Source organism: Aotus nancymaae, unplaced genomic scaffold (assembly GCF_030222135.1).
Source record: "Aotus nancymaae isolate 86718 unplaced genomic scaffold, 86718_ANA_hifiasm-v0.15.2.pri h1tg000011l, whole genome shotgun sequence".
In the NCBI taxonomy this organism is placed as follows: Eukaryota; Metazoa; Chordata; class Mammalia; order Primates; family Aotidae; genus Aotus; species Aotus nancymaae.
The window spans coordinates 52,173,379-52,194,477 of record NW_026988422.1 but is presented as its reverse complement, the minus strand read 5'-3'; the positions used below and the strand labels follow the sequence as shown (position 1 = coordinate 52,194,477).

Here is a 21,099-nt window from a genome sequence, read left to right as displayed (position 1 = left end):
CCTAATTATTAGACTGCAAATCTCTCTTATAATTTCACTGCTCTATTTCTTTCTATATACAGCAGCAGAGTGCTTACTACTTTGGGAAGTAGGCATGGCTTTCTGGTGTTAGGACTTTAGATAATTTCCCTCATTCACCACTTTAAAAGTGAAGTAAGATACCAAAGCGGCAGCCTTGGTAGCAGGGATGCAGCACTTGTACCACCACTGCCCCATCATAGAGCATATGGGAGTGGCTGCTGAGCAATTACATGACAGCAGTCCTAGCAGCCACTACAGACCATCTGGAGTTGAATGGAAGATGAAATCTATTTGCCCTTTCTGGCTAGAAGTATCCAGGCATTATAGGAAAACCACCACAAAAAGAATGAAGCACATCTACTTTATAGGAAGAAAAACACAGTCAGTAACTAAACGAAAACAAAGACAACACAATTCAAACATTCTGCCTTTACTATGGCAGGTGAACATTAGCTTGAAGACTTAGCTATGATGGGTGGGAGAAAGGAGGATGAAAGGGACTTGGGCCTTACCGTGCACTGGCTATGGGATTCTGAGCAATTAACTTCTTTGAGGCTGTGGGCTCGTTTGTGAAAATATAGGAAAAACACGTGCCTCACAGGGTTTATATTAATATAAAAATTAAAGGAGAAAAATAAAAATATGTACATGACTAAAGTTAATTCCTTTCCCATTTAGCTTTCTGGTGTTTTAGTTCTTAGATGCACCTCTACCTAGCTTTAGTAATATTTCCCTAGTAATAAAATATCACCTGTAAGCTGATTCAACAATAAAAAACAGCAGAATTCTACAAATTCTTTTTGGCATCCAGACAGGCCTATAGCTATTAAGATAAGAATCAATTCTAAAATGTTCCCCACGGGCTCCCTTGTCTATGTGATTGTCAGAGGTCTCAGAATGTCCATAGCCATAAAAATACTTGTCAAAACATTTTTTTCAGAAGCTTTCTCTTGTTTCCCTTTTTCTACCACAGCTGTGACACCAGCACTTTATGTCCATCACTAATAATCCCACTTCCTCAGGACCCAACAGAACCGCTTCTTGATCCTTCTTCTTTAAAAGAAGAAAAACAATGTTAACCTACCTCTTTTATCTGGGCTGATTAATCACCAGGCTAGCTTTTCTGGGTAACTTTTTCAAGTATTTATCCTCCTTCTCTATAGAGAATACTCTTCTCTATTTTTCTGTGCTGTCAGCTCATTTCTCATTACCTCTTCTAGTCTCCTCTGGATTTTCCCCACTCCTAAGAAGTAATGGTTCCCTTCCTATGTGTTCTTTCAGTCCTCATGAACCTGCATTTCAAATGTCTGTCAGCCTTGCTCTACTTTATACATTTTTATATCCTCAAGTCTGATATATAGTAGGCATTGAATAAATACTGAGTGAGCAAATTAATATAAATGAATTTTAAAATTCTCAGCTTTTCCAACGGCCCCTTACCACTCACACATAAATATGTTACTCTGTCTCAAGTCTTGGAATCCTCATACTCAACTGTAAGAAACAGGAAGATGGTGAACTTTCAAGTTTATAGGTACATCTAATTTCGCCTAGATCATAAAATTATGACTAAGGAGGTGAATATCAAGTACAATTTGAAAACATATCATTGTCATCATCTTTCAGTCCCCAAATGGTATATTTCATGAACAGTTTTATTAAGTGGCCATTTTGCAGAGGCTTTCAGGTTGCCTGCGTGTCAGACTGGACCATGCACAATTACAAGGATTCCACAGTAGTCTGCCGTCCCTTCCTGCATTTTATAAAGAGCACTTCAAAATGCTCTGAAAAAATCTGTTATGTCCTGAAGCTCCTGAGAGTAAAACGTTACAGTTGGAAGCCGCCTGAAGCTCATTTATACACTGAAGTTATTAATCCCCTTCTTATATGTTTGATATAAGCCCTAGGGCACTTGGGAGGGTGATCCAATTACCCAATTCAGAGAATTGCCCTTTTCTTTCAACCAAGTTCAGAGCTCTGAATTTTTGTTCCACCAATGACTTTTTGTTTCAGTCAAACAAGGTCACAGAAGAGGCCAATATCTGCCAAGGCCAACAGGGGTTTCATTTACATGCCCACTAATGCGAGCAACATAAGAACCTCTTGAGAGCATTAAACTAGGGTGTGGGACAACAAGCCTGTTATTTATTTACCAGTTCCCAAAGCCACCCCTGCCAGTTTCTTGCCATTCAACTTTTTGGTTACCATTTTGGATTTAACGGAATTCTCTTCTGTGCATCTGGAATATGTGGTGGGATTTGTCAATAGGCAAGAAATCTCTAGGGAAATGTTGAGATAAGCCTTCGAAGGCTACTTATTCCAGGGACACGAGGCAGACTAGGCATAGTCTATAGTTCCTTAAAGTCAAACATTTCCAAAGTTAGCTTATTGATGGCCATAGGGAGTTTCTTTTGCCATCCATCATCTGTCTCAGACTTTTATTAGTTATTATGTTGTTGTTTCCTTTACAATGAATACTAAATGAGTTAGTCTTGCTCTAGCTAAGACTGGTACACTTTTATCATGGTCAGAGAAAGGATGGTTTGGCCAGTGTTTTATCACTGTCAGACATAGGCTATCTGTTAAAATTGACTATGGTAAGTTTATTACTTGAAGCTGATGAACAGTACTTTAGCTGAGAATAAGCATTAACAGATGGTCCAGAGAAATAAGGCAAAATGTTAATTCATTTCTCCAAAATTCCAGTACTCCCACTTCAGAATTTGTGAACAATTTAAAATTAAACTAAGATTGTTAAGAGAAGAGTTAGTCTTAGGAATGTTTATTAAAGTCAAGAATAACTAGTTATCAAAAAAAGTATCTTTATCAAAAAGTGACACTAGTCTTTGAATTGTTCTATGTTTGCAATAATCAACAGAAACATCTGGAAAACTCACCTTCCTGCCTAAATATTTCACAAATATATTCAGATTATCACTGAAAAAAAGTCAGGAAATGAAAAGGTAAGTGAAAAAATGTTATATTTCTTCTAGTGGCCCAATCATAAAGCCAACAGTTTTTGAGTCTGATACATGAAAGAGATAACAAAATTTGTAAACAGTGAAAGATGTGATTTATAAAAAGTAAAAAAAGAAAAGGCAGGTTAAAAATATAATTTAGACAGTCATACATTTTATACAGATGAATTTTTCTGACACATACTGCTCAGATGAAAGAATGAAAATGTCTTGATTGCCTTATAATTTTGTTTTTCAGAACATGGAGAAAGAACTTGTAGATCACACTGATTAGTTAATAATCTGAAACTAGAAGATCTGGGTTTTAATCTCAAGTTTTGAAATTAATTCATCATCTGGTTTTGGAAAAGACTTTAATCTGCCTCATCTCAGTTTCTCCAGATGAAATATCTAGATTGTATGATACAGCATGATTCATCAAATAGGAAGCCCTTACAGATAATAATGTTTACGCATGTAAGCTCTAAGGTTGGACTGCCTTCAGCAGCTTGAAGACTTTAAAAACAGGACAGAGCAATAAGACAAATAGGACAGTTCTTTGCTTCCAGCAGTGTTATCGGGGGTAAGTAGAGGTCACTTCACATTTTTCCTCACTGGGCAGTTGAATCAGACACAGAACCTGACTTCTCTTTATTCTACTTATAGGCCTTTTTCTTTCTGCTCATGCTCATGAAGCTCTGGCATTAAAGCTGATGGTCTATTTCGAGGTGGCCCACAAAGTACTTCCCCCTCAGCCTCCACTGTCACTTTGCTGTGAATCCCAGCCCTAGCCACCAGTGCCCTGTGCTCTCCTCAGACCCGGGACAGGATGGGAAGTGTGCAGGAGGACTAAATTCCTGCCACGCTAACCTTAGCTCCCTCACCAAAGCTGAGGGCAGTCAGAGGCCAGCACCCAGACATGGGCATCTCTCTGTCCCTAACACCTGCCAATTCCTGCCTGAAAACTATTGAAAGAATGCTGGGGTCCAGGGAGCTTGAGCGGGAAAAGGGTAACTCGCAGAAGGGAAAACACAATCCTGGCCTCAAAGCAGCAATAAAAATAAAATTAAACCCTCACACACACACATAAGATTCTTTATGTCTTCAATTGAAGTTGCCAGAGTACTTCACACTGGAACTACGTGCAAGAGGATTTTCTGAAAAAACAAACCACACACACAACAGACCTTACTGCTCCCTTGAAGGGGCTTATTTAAGGCAAAACAAGGCCTCCCATCATTCCTGTGAGAGATCATTGTCCCCCTTGTTGCCACAGCGCCCTGTGAGGCTGTGGGAAACAAATGACCTCAGAGGCACTGCAGTATGTGTCACTGCAAAAGAAAAGAGAGTGGAAGGGGCTGGGGGAGGGGGCTGCTGGCGAGCGGAGCCCTCCACCGCGCGGCCGTCCTCCAATGATATCCCTCCAGGCACAGCGGGAAGGAGGCTTGCCGGCCCCAGGAGTCTCCCTCCAGCCTGTAACGGGATTAGGCTCCCGCTCCCTAGAAGCAAAGCGTCTTTCTAGATGTCCTGCTGCTCGCCCTGGTCAATGTGTCCTCTAATTGGCCCTCCCCACAAAGTGCCCGCTGACTGCTAGTGTCTCCTTCTGTTTCATGGGTGTCTTGAGTGGAGAGAGGGCTCCTCCGAGGCCCGCGAAGAGTGGGCGCAGAGGGAGGGAGGGAGAAGAGGGCAGCCGGGGATGACAGGGGTGGCTGGGGGAGGGGACACAAACAGGCGCAATCGGAGAGCAGGGAGGATGGAGGCGGGAGGAGAGAGGGTTGGGATGAGCGGACCAGGAGGGAAGATGGCGAGGCAAAGCCGAGAGAAATACTCAGCAGCAGACCCTTCCGTCGCCACCCACTGCCCGCACTGGGGAAGGAAGCCCGTGTGGCCTCGCTCTCGCTGGGGTGCGTGTGAGAAAACAAGCCTGCAGTCCAGCCAGAAGCGGCCTTCCCACCACACAACTTCCTCCTGTGGACGCCAACACGGACCGATGTGGTCCCTTCTCCACGATATCTGTGAAATGGAGTGGCTGATGTGACTTCCGGCCTACACAGGGGCACACGGAAGCACAGTGGTTGGGGAGGGACTCTGAGTCTCACTAAGTGGGCAACACCACCTTCACTGCACCCGCACACGCGTGCGCACAGACTCCCACTCCAAGCCGGGAGAAAGACTGTTACAGCATCGCATGTGTGCATTTTGCATTCAAAGATGATACCGGCCCCGCCCTCCTCCTTGAGCCACAGAGCTATGTTAACCACAAGGTGGCAAACCAAAACGGGGAAGGAGGACAAAGTGGGCGCCGCGGGAGAGCACAGCACACTCGATGAGGCTGCACACCTGGAGATGAGCCTGTCTCCATATTGGGAGACATTGAGAACACACAAAAACACTGAAAATAAAACATGACATATTCACAAATATATACATATATATCAGTTTATCTGTAAACTTCCTTTTATATATTTAGTTTATCTGTAAACTTCCTTTTATATATGCATATATTCTTCCTTTCATATATGCATATGACAGTTTATCTGTAAACTTCCTTTTATATATGCATATATTCTTCCTTTTATATATGCATATGACAGTCTATCTGTAAACTTCCTTTTATATATGCATATATTCTTCCTTTTATATATGCATATGACAGTCTATCTGTAAACTTCCTTTTATATATGCATATATTCTTCCTTTTATATATGCATATTTACAGTTTATCTGTAAACTTCCTTTTATATATGCATATACTTTTTATGGAAACAGGTATGCATCTCTTTTTATTGTTTAATCACTTATGTTAATTCATCAATTACTTTATGCACAGGACAAACTTCTGAAACTATCAGAGTTTCAAAGATTCTGTTGATCCATAGAATTTGTTTTGGCTTCTATAAAGCAAGGAGAAAGTTTGCTGCATATAAAAAACTATCTCGTACCCAAAACTTTTCTTCATGAAAGTCTCAGCTGTGGCAATGTAGGTTTTTGCACCAAGTTTGCAACTGGGAAGTACTGCAGTCTGAAAGCAGTTGGGTTCAGGGCACAAAGGCTCTGCCTATTATTTTCAGTTGTTTACCAGGAACACCAATGTCTCTAGGCTGCCCCCTCTCTTCCCAGTGGTGCCCAGGACTGTGCAAGAACCCCAGAGGCATTTGCATTTCACAAACACACTCATTCAAACTAGAGATAAGAGTGAGAAGGAACTAAATACACAGCATTTGGTTATGTTTCTTTTAGGCCTGGTGCTTACACTTTTCAGAGTAGTGATGATTATGAAAGAATGTAGGCTCTAGAACCAGAAATTTGATGCCAAGCTCCCCAACTTCACCTCTTTGTTCTTGCCTCCTTATCTATAAAATGGGGCTAAGACTCATATCATCAGATTGCTAGGAAAATCAGTTAATAATGAATTAATATATGAAAAATCCTTAAAACAATGGCTTAGCCGTAGTAATAAATATTGGTTGCTGTAATAATTAATATTAACATATTTTTCTTGGCTCATTCTCATTTAGGAATTTTAGTACCCCAGTCAAAAAAAATTAATAACAATAATGACGAAAGCTAATATTTTTATTTTTTTGAGAGCTGTGTATTAGGCACTAGAGGTCCTTTATATGTATCGTACATATTTAATTCTCACAACAATCCTATGAGGGAAGTCTGTAGGTATCTTCGTATAACCTTTAATAGAGGCACTGCATTAGTTTGAACCATATGCTATGGCTGATATTTAGCCACCTTAGATCTATAGAAGCAGTGACTTCTTTAGTTTAGCCTAATTTCTTTGGGACAATTATAAAGACTTCAAGGGGCCAGGCATGATAGCTCATGCCTGTAATCCCAGCACTTTGAGAGGTCAAGGCAGGCGAATCACTTGAGATCAGGAGTTTGAGACAGCCTGGCTGATGTGGTGAACCCCATCTCTACTGAAAATACAAAAACTAGCTGAACATGGTGGCGAGCACCTGTAATCCCAGCTACTCAGGAGGCTGAGGCAGGAGAATCACTTGAATCTGGAAGGTGGAGGCTGCAGTGAGTCGAGATCATGCCACTGCACTCCAGCCTGGGTGATAGAGTGAGACTCTGTCTCAAAAACAAACAGATGAACAAAAGACTTCAAGGAAACAAGGACCAGGTCAAGGGAAGAAGATACATGAAACAAGCATTAAGAGATTCTCCTCTTTCTCCATCCTTACCCCACATAGCTAAAACATGATGAGAGGACATGATTCAGGAAGAAAGCAGTCGACATAATGATACTGAGTGTAGAAGAAGAGAAACTAAAGCTCTAGGGAGCAAGGGGGGAAGTGTAAAAGCACTGGCTCTTGAAATTCCTGGCAACAGTTACTCAGCCTTAGAAAACAATTTCAGTGCCTTTCACTCAGTAGGTACTTATTGAGCATCTAATCAGAGTCCTTGAAACAGGGTGGAAATGAGTAAGACCTGGATTCTAACTTTGGTCCAGCCATTTGTTAGCTATATGACCCTGGGTGAGTTTCTTAACTTGTAAGTGCCAGGGCTCAGAAGACAATATCCCAAACTATGGTGCTTTGGCAAGGTGACTATTCTGAACTAAAGGAAATTAGGTAGCCTCAGAGCCGCCTCAGAAGCAAAGTCTCTCTCTGACCTTCTCCTGCCCTCCTTGTCTCCCATTTCCCTTGAAGGGAGTCACAGAAACCAGAATTCCTCTTCTTCAAGACAGGTTATAGAAACTAGAACCCCTCTCTCCCAAAGCAATCCATAAAACATAGAAAGGTCATTCTCTCCTTTCTCCCTAAAAACCCTCATTCCAGGAGGGTCCTGCCCTCTACCTGGAGGAAGGAATGCTTACAGAGAGGCCAAGAAGAATCTGAACAGACAGGCTTTGCTGTGCCGTATCTACTCCTTCAGTCTACCACCATTAGACCATACCCTTTGTTGTCCAGTCACATTTCTACACAGCTGCCCATTCTTCATCAAACCAAAGCATAGAAACAGACCATCTTCCCTGGGCCTTTGGGTGTACCTTTCTGAAGATTCCCCTGTCATGTAAAATTTTGATCAAATACATTTGTTACGCTTTTCTCATCAACCTATCTTTTGTTAAAGGACTGTCAGTTGTGACCCTCACGATGAGCGAGGAAAGGTATCACATCTTTCCACCCCACGTAAGTCCCAATTTCCTATTCTATAAAAAAAAAAAAGACAGTATCATATATGATGTAGAGTTGTTGGGAGGATTAGAGACAAGTATGAAGAAGACCTAGTACACGGCACATGCCCAGTAAGAGTTATTATTACTGCTGCTGGTAATACTAACACTACTGCTGCCACTGCTGCCACAGGCATTGTGCTAGCCACTTAAGGTTGGACCCTGCTGTCATGGATGTCAGCCAGTGAAAGGAAGAATTACAGAAATAATGATGGTAAGATGTGCCTAGTGAGGAAGTTCAGTGCATTTAGGGCAGCCTTTTATGGCGAGGAGGACTTCAGCCAGGGAAGGGTGGGGAGAAGGCATTCCAGGAGAGGGAGCGGCATCTGCAAAGGCACAGAAGCTGCAAAGGCATGTGGTGGGCTCTGAGCTGGGAAGCAGCGCAGTCTAGTACATCTGGGGAAGAGGAAGTGAAGAGGAACAAGAGAAGGCTGGAAGAGTGGCTGGGCCACAGAATGGAGAACATGGTCTCCACGCCTTCACCAGGAGTTCAGAAATGAATAAGACTAGACACAGTTTTAGGAGATTCTTCTTTTAACTGCCAAATATATCATTTTGATTATTTAAGTGTTTGTTGTTCAAGACCCAAGGAGCCCAGCCCATGCTGACTAGGCCGTTTCCCTGCAAACACTGAGAAAGGTTAAAAGCAAACAAGTGAAAAGTACCCAGACCAAAAGCAAAGTAGACAAAAATTTTTTCCTTTCTTTCTCCTCCATTCAGTATTTGAAAAGACTAGTCTCTAAAGTCTCTATTTCAAACAAAAAGAACAGACAGTTCCAGCTTCTAAATCCTGGCAAAGAACTGCCACCACTCTTTTTGGAGAGAGAAAAAACACACCCCCCACAACACACAACTTTCAGCAACGTTTTTGCCAGGAGCATTCCAAATGATTCCTTTGAGGTAGCCAAGAGGAGCCCTCAAAAGGTGAAAGAACTCACAGCTCTGCCTGGCTTCTGAGAGAGGTAACGGCCATAAGACCTGTGGGCCCTGCTTAGTGGTCGCTGATGTGGTGTGGCTGCCCAGCATCCTGGTACTATGATTTCAGGCAGCAGCTGTTTGCGTTTACCACTCACTACCTTGAAGCAAGAAGAGAAGGGACTCCCTCAACCCCAGTGGTTGCCCCCTTTTCACTCTCCCTCTCCCTACCCCTGTGATTACCATACTCCTTTTCCCAGACCTCTCCCAAAACAAAACCAAAAAAACGCCCTACTTGCCCCTGAGCTAAAGGAATCCAATCACCCAGAAAGGGAGACTTTATGAGCTTTCTGGGGTTCTGGGCGGATGGAAGGGATTAAAGCAAGGTGTGCTTTATGTCTTTTGTAGTTTACTCTCCTGCTGCCTTATGGAGTAGCCAATTCCCCACCGTCAGACAGGTCTGCTTGTTCCTCTTGGTGGGTTCTGTTTTTCTTTCCTCCCTCATGGTTTTTCGTAAGGTGGTGGGAGGATGCAGTAAAACTCCATTTCAGATGCATCATAAAATTCAGAGAGGCTGGCCTACGGCAGCTCCAAGCAGGTGGGGTGTGCTCCACTGTGGCAGCTACTCCTCCGTAGGGTGGTATGAATTAGGAGAGGTTTCCAACAATTCTGTCATTCTGTGCTGGGACTGAAGCAGAGGGGCATGGCTCAGTCCTACCTTCTCTAGGACTGACATGTCTTCAATTAGCATGGTGAATTTCTTCTTTTGTTAAGGATACTCAAACTCCATGGTATAGTTAATCATAAAATAGGATATTTTAAAAACATTTTTCAAATAATTTTTAATAATTTCTTTACCATAGGCTTTTATATCATACAATCTGACTGAAGAATAATTTACAGTCCAGATCCTGCATTCCATGGACCAACCAGACCATAACCTTCCAAGAGTTTTCAGACAGGACCTATTGTATTTCACAATAGGAGAAATATTATACAAGTGGGCAATAAAAATACAAAAAGATGCTTCATCTCTCTAGTAATCAAAGTAAAGCAAACATAAATGACAATGAGACATCGTTTCACCCAAGAGATTCATGAAGACTGAGGAAAAACATTAACTGCAGTGTAGGCAATAGTGTGGGGGACCAAGAATCCCCAAACACTACTGATGGGCATGCAAATGGATGCATTCCTGACAGGCAGTTTGGCAATACATACGAAAACTGAAAAATGCCTAGGACCCGTCGATCATTAACATCACTTCAGGAGTACAGGCACGCCCAGTTTTATTGTGTGTCACATATATTGCGCTTCGCAGATCCTAGTTTTTTACAAATTGAACGTTTGTGGCAAACGCGTTGACAAGTCTTTCGGTACCATTTTTCCAACAGCACGTGCTCACTTCATGTCTGTGTCACATTTTGGTAATTCTCGCACTATTTCAAACTTTTCCATTATAATTTTATCGTTACGGTGATCTATGATCCGTGATCTTTTATGTTACTCTTGTAATTGTTTTGGGCACCATCAACCACACCTCTGTAAGACAGCTAACTTCGTGTGTGTATTCTGACATTCCACCAGCCAGCCCTTCCCCATCTTTTCCTCTCCTCAGGCCTCTCTATTTCCTGAGACACAACAACATTGAAATTAGGCCAATTAATAACCCTACAATGGCCTCTGAGTGTTCAAGTGAAAGGAAGAGTCACGTAACTCTCACTTTAAAGCTACAAATGATTAAGCTTAGTAAGGAAGGCTCACTAAGATGTTGAAAGATGCCTGTCTGTGCTCTAGAAATGGAACAACAAAGTATGGATGGCGGCACATCTGTTTGTAGTATGGTTTACTGAATATTTTAATCCCACCATTGAGACCTAGTGCTCAGAAAAAAAAAATTCTTTCAAAATCATACTACTCATTGACAACGTAGCTGGTCACCGAAGAACTCTGATGAAGATATACAAAGTTAATGTTGTCTTCATGCCTGCTGCAGCCCATGGATCAAGGAGTAATTTCAACTTTGAAGTCTTCTTATTTAAGAAATACAATTTGTAAGGCTATAGCTGCCATAGATAGTGATTCCTCTGATGGATGTGGGCAAAGTAAGCTGAAAAGCTTCTGGAAAGGATTCAGCATTCTAGATGCCATTCAGAAGATTAGTGATTCATAGGAAGAGGTCAAAACATCATCCTTAATAGGAGTTTGGAATAAGATTCTAACCCTCGTGGATGACTTTGAGGTGTTCAAGACTTCAGTGGAAGCAGTTACTGGAGCTGTGGCAGAAATAGCAACAGAATTAGAATTAGAAATGGAGCCTGAAGATGTGACTGAATTGCTGCAATCTCATCACGAAACTTGATGAGGAGTTGCTTCTTATGGATGAGCAAAGAAAATGACCTCTCTTGAGATGGAATCTACTGATCAGGATGCTATGAACAATGTTGAAATGACAACAAAAGATTTAGAATATCACACAAACTTAGTTGACAAAGCAGTGGCAAGGTTTGAAAGGACTGACTCCAATTTTGAAAGAAGTTCTACTGTGGATAAAACACTATCAAACAGCATGGCATGCTACAAAGCAATCTTTCATGAGTCAATCCATATGGCAAACTTCATTATTGTCATTTTTTAAGAAATTGCTACAGCCACCCCAACCATCAGCAATCACCCCCGATCAGTCAGCAGCCTTCAACACTGAGGCAAGACCCTTCACCAGCAAGATTATAAGTTACTGAAGGCTCTGATGGTCACTAGTATTTTTTTTTAGCAATTATTTTAAATTTAGGGAATCAATATTGTTTTTAAAATATATAATATTATTGCACACTTTTAATACAGTACAGTATAGTGTAAACATAACTTTCATACACACTGGGAAACCAATGAATATGTGTGTCTTGCCTTATTGCAATGGTCTGGAACCATGCCTCCAATATCCTCAAGATATGGCTATATAGCCTAAGGAGATAATTAGACAAATTTGGAAATCTGGATATAAAAGGATGTTTATTGCAATTTTTAAATGATAGTAAGCAATAGAAAACATCAAAATGAATAATAATTGGGAAATGTATAAATGGATAAACAGCACAGCTGTTTAATGGAATATTATATGTCATCAGTATAATTAATGGTATCATTATTTATGGACATAGAGCTGTCCACAACGAGAAAGTACAGGATGATCTTGTTTTCTAACAATGGCACAGGTCAGTATAATATGCACATTCTGAGAGTGATCTGGACAGTGGCTCACTAAAATGTTATTTCTCTCAGAAGTATGATTTAAATTAACTTTTCCATTTTTCCTTTGTACTTTTAATCATTTTAAAATTAGAAAACAACAATAACAATAATTCTATTTTCATTTTGTTGGGGGGAAAAAAACCCAAACCACTGAACCCATCTGCAACTGTGACCAGCAAGTCTCATGAATTTTATTCAGTCTGGTTCTAGAGAGGTATTTGCCAGAATGACAACCATGGCCACTTGATATTAGAAAGAGTTTATTAATATCAGGAATAGATGGGAGAGATTAAATTGGAGAATCTAATAGACCCATAAGCCCCCGTTCCACTTTACTTTCTTTTGTTTCCAAAATCGGAATGAAGCCAGTAACAAAATGATGAGCTAAACTTTCTAGGCAAATCATTTTGGGTTCCAGGTAACATTAAGGTGAATTTTAAAATGCTCAATCTATTTTGAGAATATTGGAGCTAACCTACCACTCAGTAAAATTTGTATTGATGTTTTCTTTTTGAAACTCAAAGAATTAACAAAAAATATGTCTCCAAAAATAGGCAACATAAGGAATGGGACATGAAAAATACATCTGTACTAGTCCCACCAAAACAAGAGTGCCATCTCTACAGTTTGGAAGCTCCCATTGGGTGGCTGCCTACATACCTCCAGTGACAAGATGGGATCCTCTTTACTGTGCTTCACGGTGCCCTCTACAGCCAGAAAGCTTACTCACTAGAATTCTTCCTAAAAAGCCTGAAGGTACTCAGATAGTACTCTAATACTAGAATTACCTTCTCATTTCACAGAAAGGGAAATTGAGTCACAATGTAGACAAGAGGCTTAAACTTGGCATTTCAGACCTCAGAGCTTGAAATGGGGCTCCTATGTCAAAATTCTGTCCTGAGTCCACTATTTTCCTTTTTGCTACTTAAATCATGAGCAAGCCATAGTTTCCCAAGGGTTACCTTCCCTACCTAAAAGTATAAACTCTTTGGATTCTTAAAATTTTAAAAATATATATATATTGTAGAGACAGGGTCTTGCTTTGCTGCCCAGGCTGGTCTCGAACTCCCAGGCTCAAGTGATCCTCCTAACTTGGTCTCCTAAAGTGCTGGGATTACTGATGTGAGCCACCCCACCTGGCCAACTCTTAGGATGTTTAAGCTTGTAAATACACAGAAGCGACAAACTTCATTTTACTAGTCTAAAACATTATTGGAAGACACAAAAGTTCTTATAATAGGCACACTACCTATGTAGCACCACAAAGAGCAGTGACTACAGCTCCTTTTTCTAATGTTCTTTATTACTTTATAAGTAATCTCTTTGTCAAGAAAACATTGCTGCTATCAGAAACAGTTCTAAAATGTCTTTGTTTCATGGAAGTGGTGATGAGAAAGGATCATGTTTGTTTGCCTAACATCACAGGTCGAACACGTACACGTGATTTAGGCACAACCCTTAGAGACCCATGGGCTTGAGGGTACCCCACATGGTTCCACCACTTGCTTAGCCTGAACTGCTCAGAAACCTCTAATAGAAGCAGAGTTACGTGGAGGGGAAGGTCTTACTGAGCCCTTTGCTCAAAGTGGCAACTTTTTAGAAAAATTCTAAATGAAGTGTTGATACTTCTGTGCCCCCTTCCCCCTACTGCGACAGCCAGACAACAATGGCTCAGGCCCCAACCCCAACACCCCGCTCTGTGCTGTTATGACTCGAATGCACCTCCGCCTCCACGTTTTTATACTCTGCTGTGGACTCCACAGTGCCTGCAAATGCACCTTCCTTAGCCCTGATCCTTCATCTCATCTTGCCAAAGTGCCAGTCTGAGTCTTCCATGGTAGATATGGTTACTGAGAAAGATAGACAGACATAGCTCTGTGGCAATATTCTAGCCCCAATATTCCAGCACTTCCCATAAGTCCTCCCCTCTGCTACCCCATCCCTAACACCTACACACATAGAGGCCCAGTCCAGTTGTTGGGACAGAACACCAAAGAAGTCCCTTGCTGGCTCATATCTTCTTGTTAAAAGGCAGACTGAGATTACTGCAGTCTTTTGTAAATCCAGTATTACCATCAGTCCATTACTTTGTTTTTCTTTATGGGATTGAGTAGCATGAGCATAACTCAATGTCTAAACTTTTTAAAGGTGGTACTATTGGCAGTTGTGACAAGATGACAGTTGCAAACCAGGATTGTCCTCGGAAATTGGGATATGTGTTCATCCTGGGCGTGAGGAAAACAACACGACATAAGAAAAGGCTAGGGAACAGGCCCAGAGGGGGCTGTTTTGCTTTTAACTTGCTTTTTGACATTGCTAATAATAAAAATCCTTAGAAACTTACAATGGGCCGTGTGCTTGGTTCAGGACTCAGAACGCTGAGGAAACATTTTATGACTATACTCTCTAGGCTAACTATAGGAGGAAAAACAGTACCAGCATTGCTTTCCCCATCAAACTACCTCCCACCACCATGCCAGACCCCTACCTGCTGAAAGTAAAAGCAAGGGACACAGGCAGGCCAATTCTTGGGGTTCTCAGAAAAGATAAGAAGGGAATAAATGAATTCAAACACAGACCTAGAAGAACCTCAGGGAATTTATACTGGTAAATGTCCCAGAAATCCCTAGACTCCCTCTCTGAAGTCATGAAGCCCTTGCCAATGACAACAAAGTGAAAATTCCTGCCTTCCAGTGCCTGGCAAGTGGGATGGAAGGAGTCTAGGGAAGAGTCCAGGCCTATGTCCTAGGCATCAGTGGGCAAATAGGTTCTAACATCTCAAGGTCGTATTGAACATAATGGCTCACAGAAAGGACCTTGGTCAATTCGGGTCTATGGTGGCATCTCCCTAGGAAAGTAGGAGCTTCTTTTGGGAAGAGAGTTCTGCAATCCAAACAACTACCTTCTACGTGGACTCTTAGAGCCCACCCACTGGTAAGGTGGAAGAGTCAGGAGACATGTTTCTATGTGGGCAAGGGGGTGGCCTGGTCACTTCCTAGGTTTCTGCTGGTTTTCTGAATGTGTCCATAGGAGGCATCAGAGCTGGCCAGAGGAAAATCACTTTGTCCATTCTCACAACTGATAAGTAACAGTTACAGAAATACAGTACCACAAAGTTGTTTAAGCCCTCTTGTTACTCTCTGCTCTTTCCTCGCCCAATATCATCCATTCATTAACTCTATCATTCATTCAACTAATACTTATTTATCCACATTTATGATTCAATTATCACCTATAAGGAGATGACTCAATTGTTTATCTCCAACCCAGACCTCTTCACTGAGGTCCAGGACACCTCTATCTTCCTGGTATATCTTCTTAGTTCATCAAACTCAGTGTCTCCAAGGCCAAGCTCATTATCAGCTCTTAAACATATTCCCTTCTTTTCATCCCCATCCTCATTACTCCAGTGCAAAGAAACCAGAGTATTTCCCCTGGTCAATTGTGTCCACTTTCTGGCAGGGGTCCCTCTTCACTCATCTAATTCATTCTCTACACAGCGGCCAGTGGGATGTTTCCAACTAGCAAACCTCATTACCTTACCCCGTCTTTTGCTAGAAACAGGTCAATGGCTTTTCTTTGCCCTTAGAATAAAGACCAAAAACCCCACTGTGTTCTGCTCCCTGGCTTTGGTCTAATCCTGCACGTTCCCTCACTCTTGCAGCCTCTTGCACGTGCTATGTCCACGCTGACTCCTCTCCATGGAGCGCTCTCCACTAATCAATGCCTCCTCCCTCTTCAGGTTGCAGGACATCTCTTCAGTAAAGGCTTGTGAAGTATGTTCCACTCTGCGGTAATGTACTCTCTTAGTCAATGTATCCCTCTCCTTTGAGGTAAGGATCAGGCCTGTAATTTGTTATTTACTGTGGTCCTCTAGACTGCAGGCTTTGCGTGGGCAGGAGCCGTGTCTGTTTGGTTTACCATAAGCATTCATCAAATAATTATTGAATAAAGAATAAAGGGAAAAAAGGAAGGAGAGAGAGGAATGATTCCTGTTCTCTCAACACTTTTGGTCTTTTCTACTTTTAGTAGAAAAAGCAATACTTTTCTACTTCTGGTCTTTAGTTCATGCTGTTCCCTTAGTCTAGTAGATTCTTCTCTCTCCCACCAGTTAAAACCCCATTTCTTACTCAAAATGCCACTGTCCTATATCTGCCCTTCATTTCTGGCATTCTTTGAGTCTGGTCTGGATTAGGGTGCTTTATGTACACAGTCACCTTTTGGGCAGGGTCCATGTCTTATTTGTCTCTGTATCCTACCACCACCACCACTGTCCGGGCAGTACCTTCTACAAGTTTACTGAAAAGAAGTGAATTCAGTGGAGCCACTGACAATAAGGCTAAAGCCACGAGGGAAGGATTCCTTTCCCAGTTAGGGGATACCATGTTGAATAGTCACACTATTGCCTGGTACCATCCTATTTGTTGACTTTACTGGAGTTGTACTGGTAGTTCTGCTAGACTGGTCCACAAAAGAAGTCAAACTGATGCAATTTCTACCTTCCAGTATCCCACTATCTAAAATGAAGAATGATATTAAGGCAAAGTGAAGGCAAATGTGTTCAGTGGGTTTGATGAATAGAGGTAGAGGGAGTTAGATATCCTGGGGTGACCACCATCTCCCCTTCACGAAATCAGGGAAACTGTCTATCTTCACTTAATTCTATTTACTTAACACTACCCTAAAGAAAACTTGTTTTCATTTATCCATCTGTCTCATTTTCAAATGAAATTTCTAAATGCAGACCACACACGGTATTTCAGTGGACCTAACACTGATTTATGCTAAGACTGGGGGAAAGGAGGCACTCTGAAGAAAGATGCTTCAACAGCAATTTTCTGACTGTCAGCCTTTGCTTGCTCTGCTATCGTTACATGCAGATGCAGTTTAGTGTCTCAATTACTTCTGGATTTGGTCCATTCCAGAGTCATATCATCTCTGCTATACCAAGGAAGCGTGAAAGTCAAAACTGTGATTCCTGACAACCATGGTGATAGAATATAAATTAAAAGGCCCTTGCTTGCTCAGCCATCATTCTGAAAACATCAGAATGCAATTTGTTGGACAGATTCTATAATCTGCAGATGAAGGCAGTTATAGGGCTCAAGTTTATCCAGCGTTAACAAGCCCTAATAGTCTAGTTCGGCTCAGACATAACAAACGGAAATGGCTTTAAATTATCCTTCCCTAGAGACATGATTTCATAAGAGAACAAACTCTATATGCGCACAGAGAGATTTCCAATGTAAACATGTGGTGGAAGCTAAAAGCTGCAGCCGAGTTTCAAGCCTGGATATGCCAATGGCAGGGTATTTGATTTCAAAGACACCGATTTCCTCCCAGTGCGATAGCATGTATGCTTTTTTTGCTGACTACACTTTGAACTGCAGAATACACACAAGCTTGCATCTATGTGTAATTTTATAGTTTTCTTTCTAGCTAGGATATTAATAGATTTTACTTAGCCTTTCCATGCATAAGTATGACTGGATACAGATGCTTAAGGCATAAGGTTCCTCATAGAAAACACAAGGCTCCCTCATCACCTGGGCTGTCTGAAACACAGACTAGCCTTTAAGGTTTTAGAAAACACAGGGTGAGCAGCTTGGCTCTTCCATGTACAAGCAGGATATCAACCAAGCTCCCCATGAATATAAAAAAGTAGGGAAGCCAGGCACAGTGGCTGACACCTGTAATACCAGAACTTTGGGGGGCTGAGGTGGGTGGATCACCTATATTCTACAGTTCAAGACCAGGCTGGCCAACATGGTGAAAACCCATCTCTACTAAAAATACGGAAATTAGCCAGGCACGGGGCACACGTCTGTAATCCCAGTTTCTAGGGAGGCTGAGGCAGGAGAATTGCTTGAACTCGGAAGGCAGAGGTTGCAGTGAGCCGAGATGGTGCCACTGCACTCCAGCCTGGGCGACAGAGTGAGACTCTATCAAAAAAAAAATAAACACATAAAAATAAAAAACAAAATTAAAAAGTAGGGAAAGGAGAATTCCTTTGCCCTATAAAAAGAACAGAACATCCTAGTTTATTCCTTTTAGGCGAATCAAGTCTAAAAGGCCTAAGACAATGACAATCAGCCAATGTCCACTTGACCTATATGTCAAATGAGGTCTGTCTCTTATTTTTATATGGCCCATGAATTCAGAATAGATTTTACGGTTTTAAATAGTTGAAAAATAATATTTTGTGACATGTAGAAATTATATAAATTTCAAATTTCAGTATTCATAAACAAAGTTTTATTAAAACACAGCCATGCTCATTTGCCCATGTGTTGTCTATGGCTACTTTTGCACTAGAGTGGCAGAGCTGTTTAGCTGCAACACAGATTACATAACCTGCAAAACCTAAAATAAATAAAGGCCTAAAATATTCTGGCTCTTTACAGAAAAGGTTTGTTTATCCCAGATCTAAGCTATGAGACAAAGTCAATATTAATCTTCAATTGCTTTTTTTGTGTTTAAACAAACATATGCATTATGCCTAAGAGCTCCCAAGTGAGTTAAATATCCTTTGCACTTATACCAGAATCCATTTAGCCAAAGTTGAATGCCTTTGTACAATTTTCTTTCAAACCATCAAGTCTTGCATGAACCATTTTGACCTGAGAGCACAAGGAAAGCACAAATAAGAAATCTTAATTTTTTATTTAAAATTTCCTGAATTTGAAAATACTGTATGACTCCACCCCAGAGGGCACCAGCTTACAATATGTAATTTAGACCATGAATATACCATAGATTCTTCACTTTTCAGGCATTACAAACTGTTCTTGCTACTACGGCACACCTAAGGAATTTATTGGTGCTTTGCAAAGTATTTAAAATGTTTATATAATTTTTAAAAAATTAGTCTACATTTATCATCAAAGCTTGTCACAGAAGATGTATTACTTTCAGTGACGTTAAAGCTGTGAACTGTAAACTCTTTGAGGGAATGTCCTTTGCATTTAATTTTTCTCATGCCCTCCCAGAGCATGGTCCATGCAATGGTCACTTGGTACCACTGGTACCAAGATAGGTATGTGCTGACCTTACTAGCATCTTTCATTTCTTGACTTCTCTCTTGCCCCATTGATGTTCAGGGCCCACAAGGAATATTCAGCAAATTCATTATTTCATCCCTGCCCTGGGGTAGTGTATATTTAAACTACTTTAAAAAAATGAGACTATCACTATTTATTTATTTATTTATTTAGAGATGGAGTTTCACTCTTGTTGGCCAGGCTGGAGTGCAATGGCGTGATCTCGGCTACCGCAACCTCCGCCTCAGGTTCAAGCAATTCTGCTGTCTTAGCCTCCCAAGTAGCTGAGATTACAGGCATGTGCCACTACGTCCGGCTAATTTTTTGTATTTTCAGTAGAGACAGGGTTTCTCCATGTCGGTCAGGCTGGTCTTGAGATCTGCCTGCCTCAGCCTCCCAAAGTGCTGGGATTACCGACATGAGCCACCGCGCCCAGCCTTCTCTATCACTTTAAAGTCCTCTCAAACCACACAGATATCTTCTGCCTTGTTTTCCCAAGCAATCTTACTGTGTGGGGGTGTTTTAATAAAGATCAAAAGTGACCAGCAGCCCTCTGCCCTCTATGAGGAACAAAGATGGCTAATATTAGTAGCTGAAACTGCTGATGCTGTTCATGAGCCTGCTTCTTTATTTATTATTATATACTTGTTTGTTTATTTTTTGAAACAGGGTCTCACTCTGTCATCCAGGCTGGAGTGCAGAGGCACAATCATGGCTCACTACAGCCTTGACCTCCCAGGCTCAAGTAATCCTCCTGCCTCATCCAACTCAGGAGGCTCATGCCACCATACCTAGCTAATATATATGGTTTTTCATACAGACTGGGTCCTACCACATCGCTCAGGCTAGTCTCAAATTCCTGGGCTTAAGTGGTCCTTCTGCCTTGGCCTCCCAATATGTTGGGATTATAGACATGAACTATCGTGCCCAGCCGCCTACTTCTTAAAGTCAAATCTTTGCAGTACAGGGGACCCCAATCATTTTGTGGGCGCTAAATCTATTTCCCCAAGCTGATAGGAAGTAAAAGAATGCAGCTAACAAAAACTCTGAAACTGTTACTCTTTCATGCACAGATAAATATGCATTTAGTCAATAAACATTTATGAAATACTGCTAAAGTGTCAGCAACGGTAATAGATTAATTAGAGACAACAGAAGGAGCATGACTCGGACTTTATCCCTACAATTTTTCAGTCTAGTGAAGGCAAACAGTGTTGCAAACAATTCATAAAAAAAAAAAATGTGTTGAGGATTACAGACATGGAAGGGAAGACAAGGAAGAGAATGTTTCATTCTTCCTAAGGGTAAACTGCGAAAAAGGCTTCAGAGGTGGCACTTTGATTGAGTCTTAAAAGCTGGGCCAGCTTTGCGGGGTAGAAGGAAAGCAAGTGGGGAAAGGATAAATTATACGCAGAGGAGCAGCAAAAGGGACCAAAAAATATGAACTATCCTAGACCATAAGACGTATTCTAGTAATAAACAATGGTTCTAGTGTATGTGTTTTGGGGGAGTAGGGGTGATGGAGAAATGAAGCCAAGAGAGAAACCATTCAGAGAGATACGGCTGGAGAACTGAGCAGCTGCCAGACCCTTGAGGTCCCTGCGTGTATGCTAAGGAGTCTGGAATAAATCCCAGAGACAGTGAAAAAGACACTGAGGGATTTCAAGTACAAGAGTAACACAATCACATTGTTCTGCTAGAAAGAACACTTTGGACA

General features: G+C 41.4%; 1 protein-coding gene across 11 annotated transcripts in view; it reads right to left on the bottom strand.

The window, feature by feature from the left end:
- RAD51B (RAD51 paralog B) overlaps positions 1-21,099 on the bottom strand; it is a 769,161-nt gene that overhangs the window by 247,730 nt on the left and 500,332 nt on the right. The window contains exon 9 of one of the 11 annotated variants that reach the window (XM_064374982.1): positions 10,363-11,366. The exons of the other annotated variants lie outside the window; for them this stretch is intronic. Within the exon in view, the coding sequence (XP_064231052.1) occupies positions 11,242-11,366 (125 nt within the window). The 3' untranslated portion in view covers positions 10,363-11,241. Of the gene's footprint in view, positions 1-10,362; positions 11,367-21,099 lie in introns of those variants that run through there. 11 annotated transcript variants of the gene reach the window in all.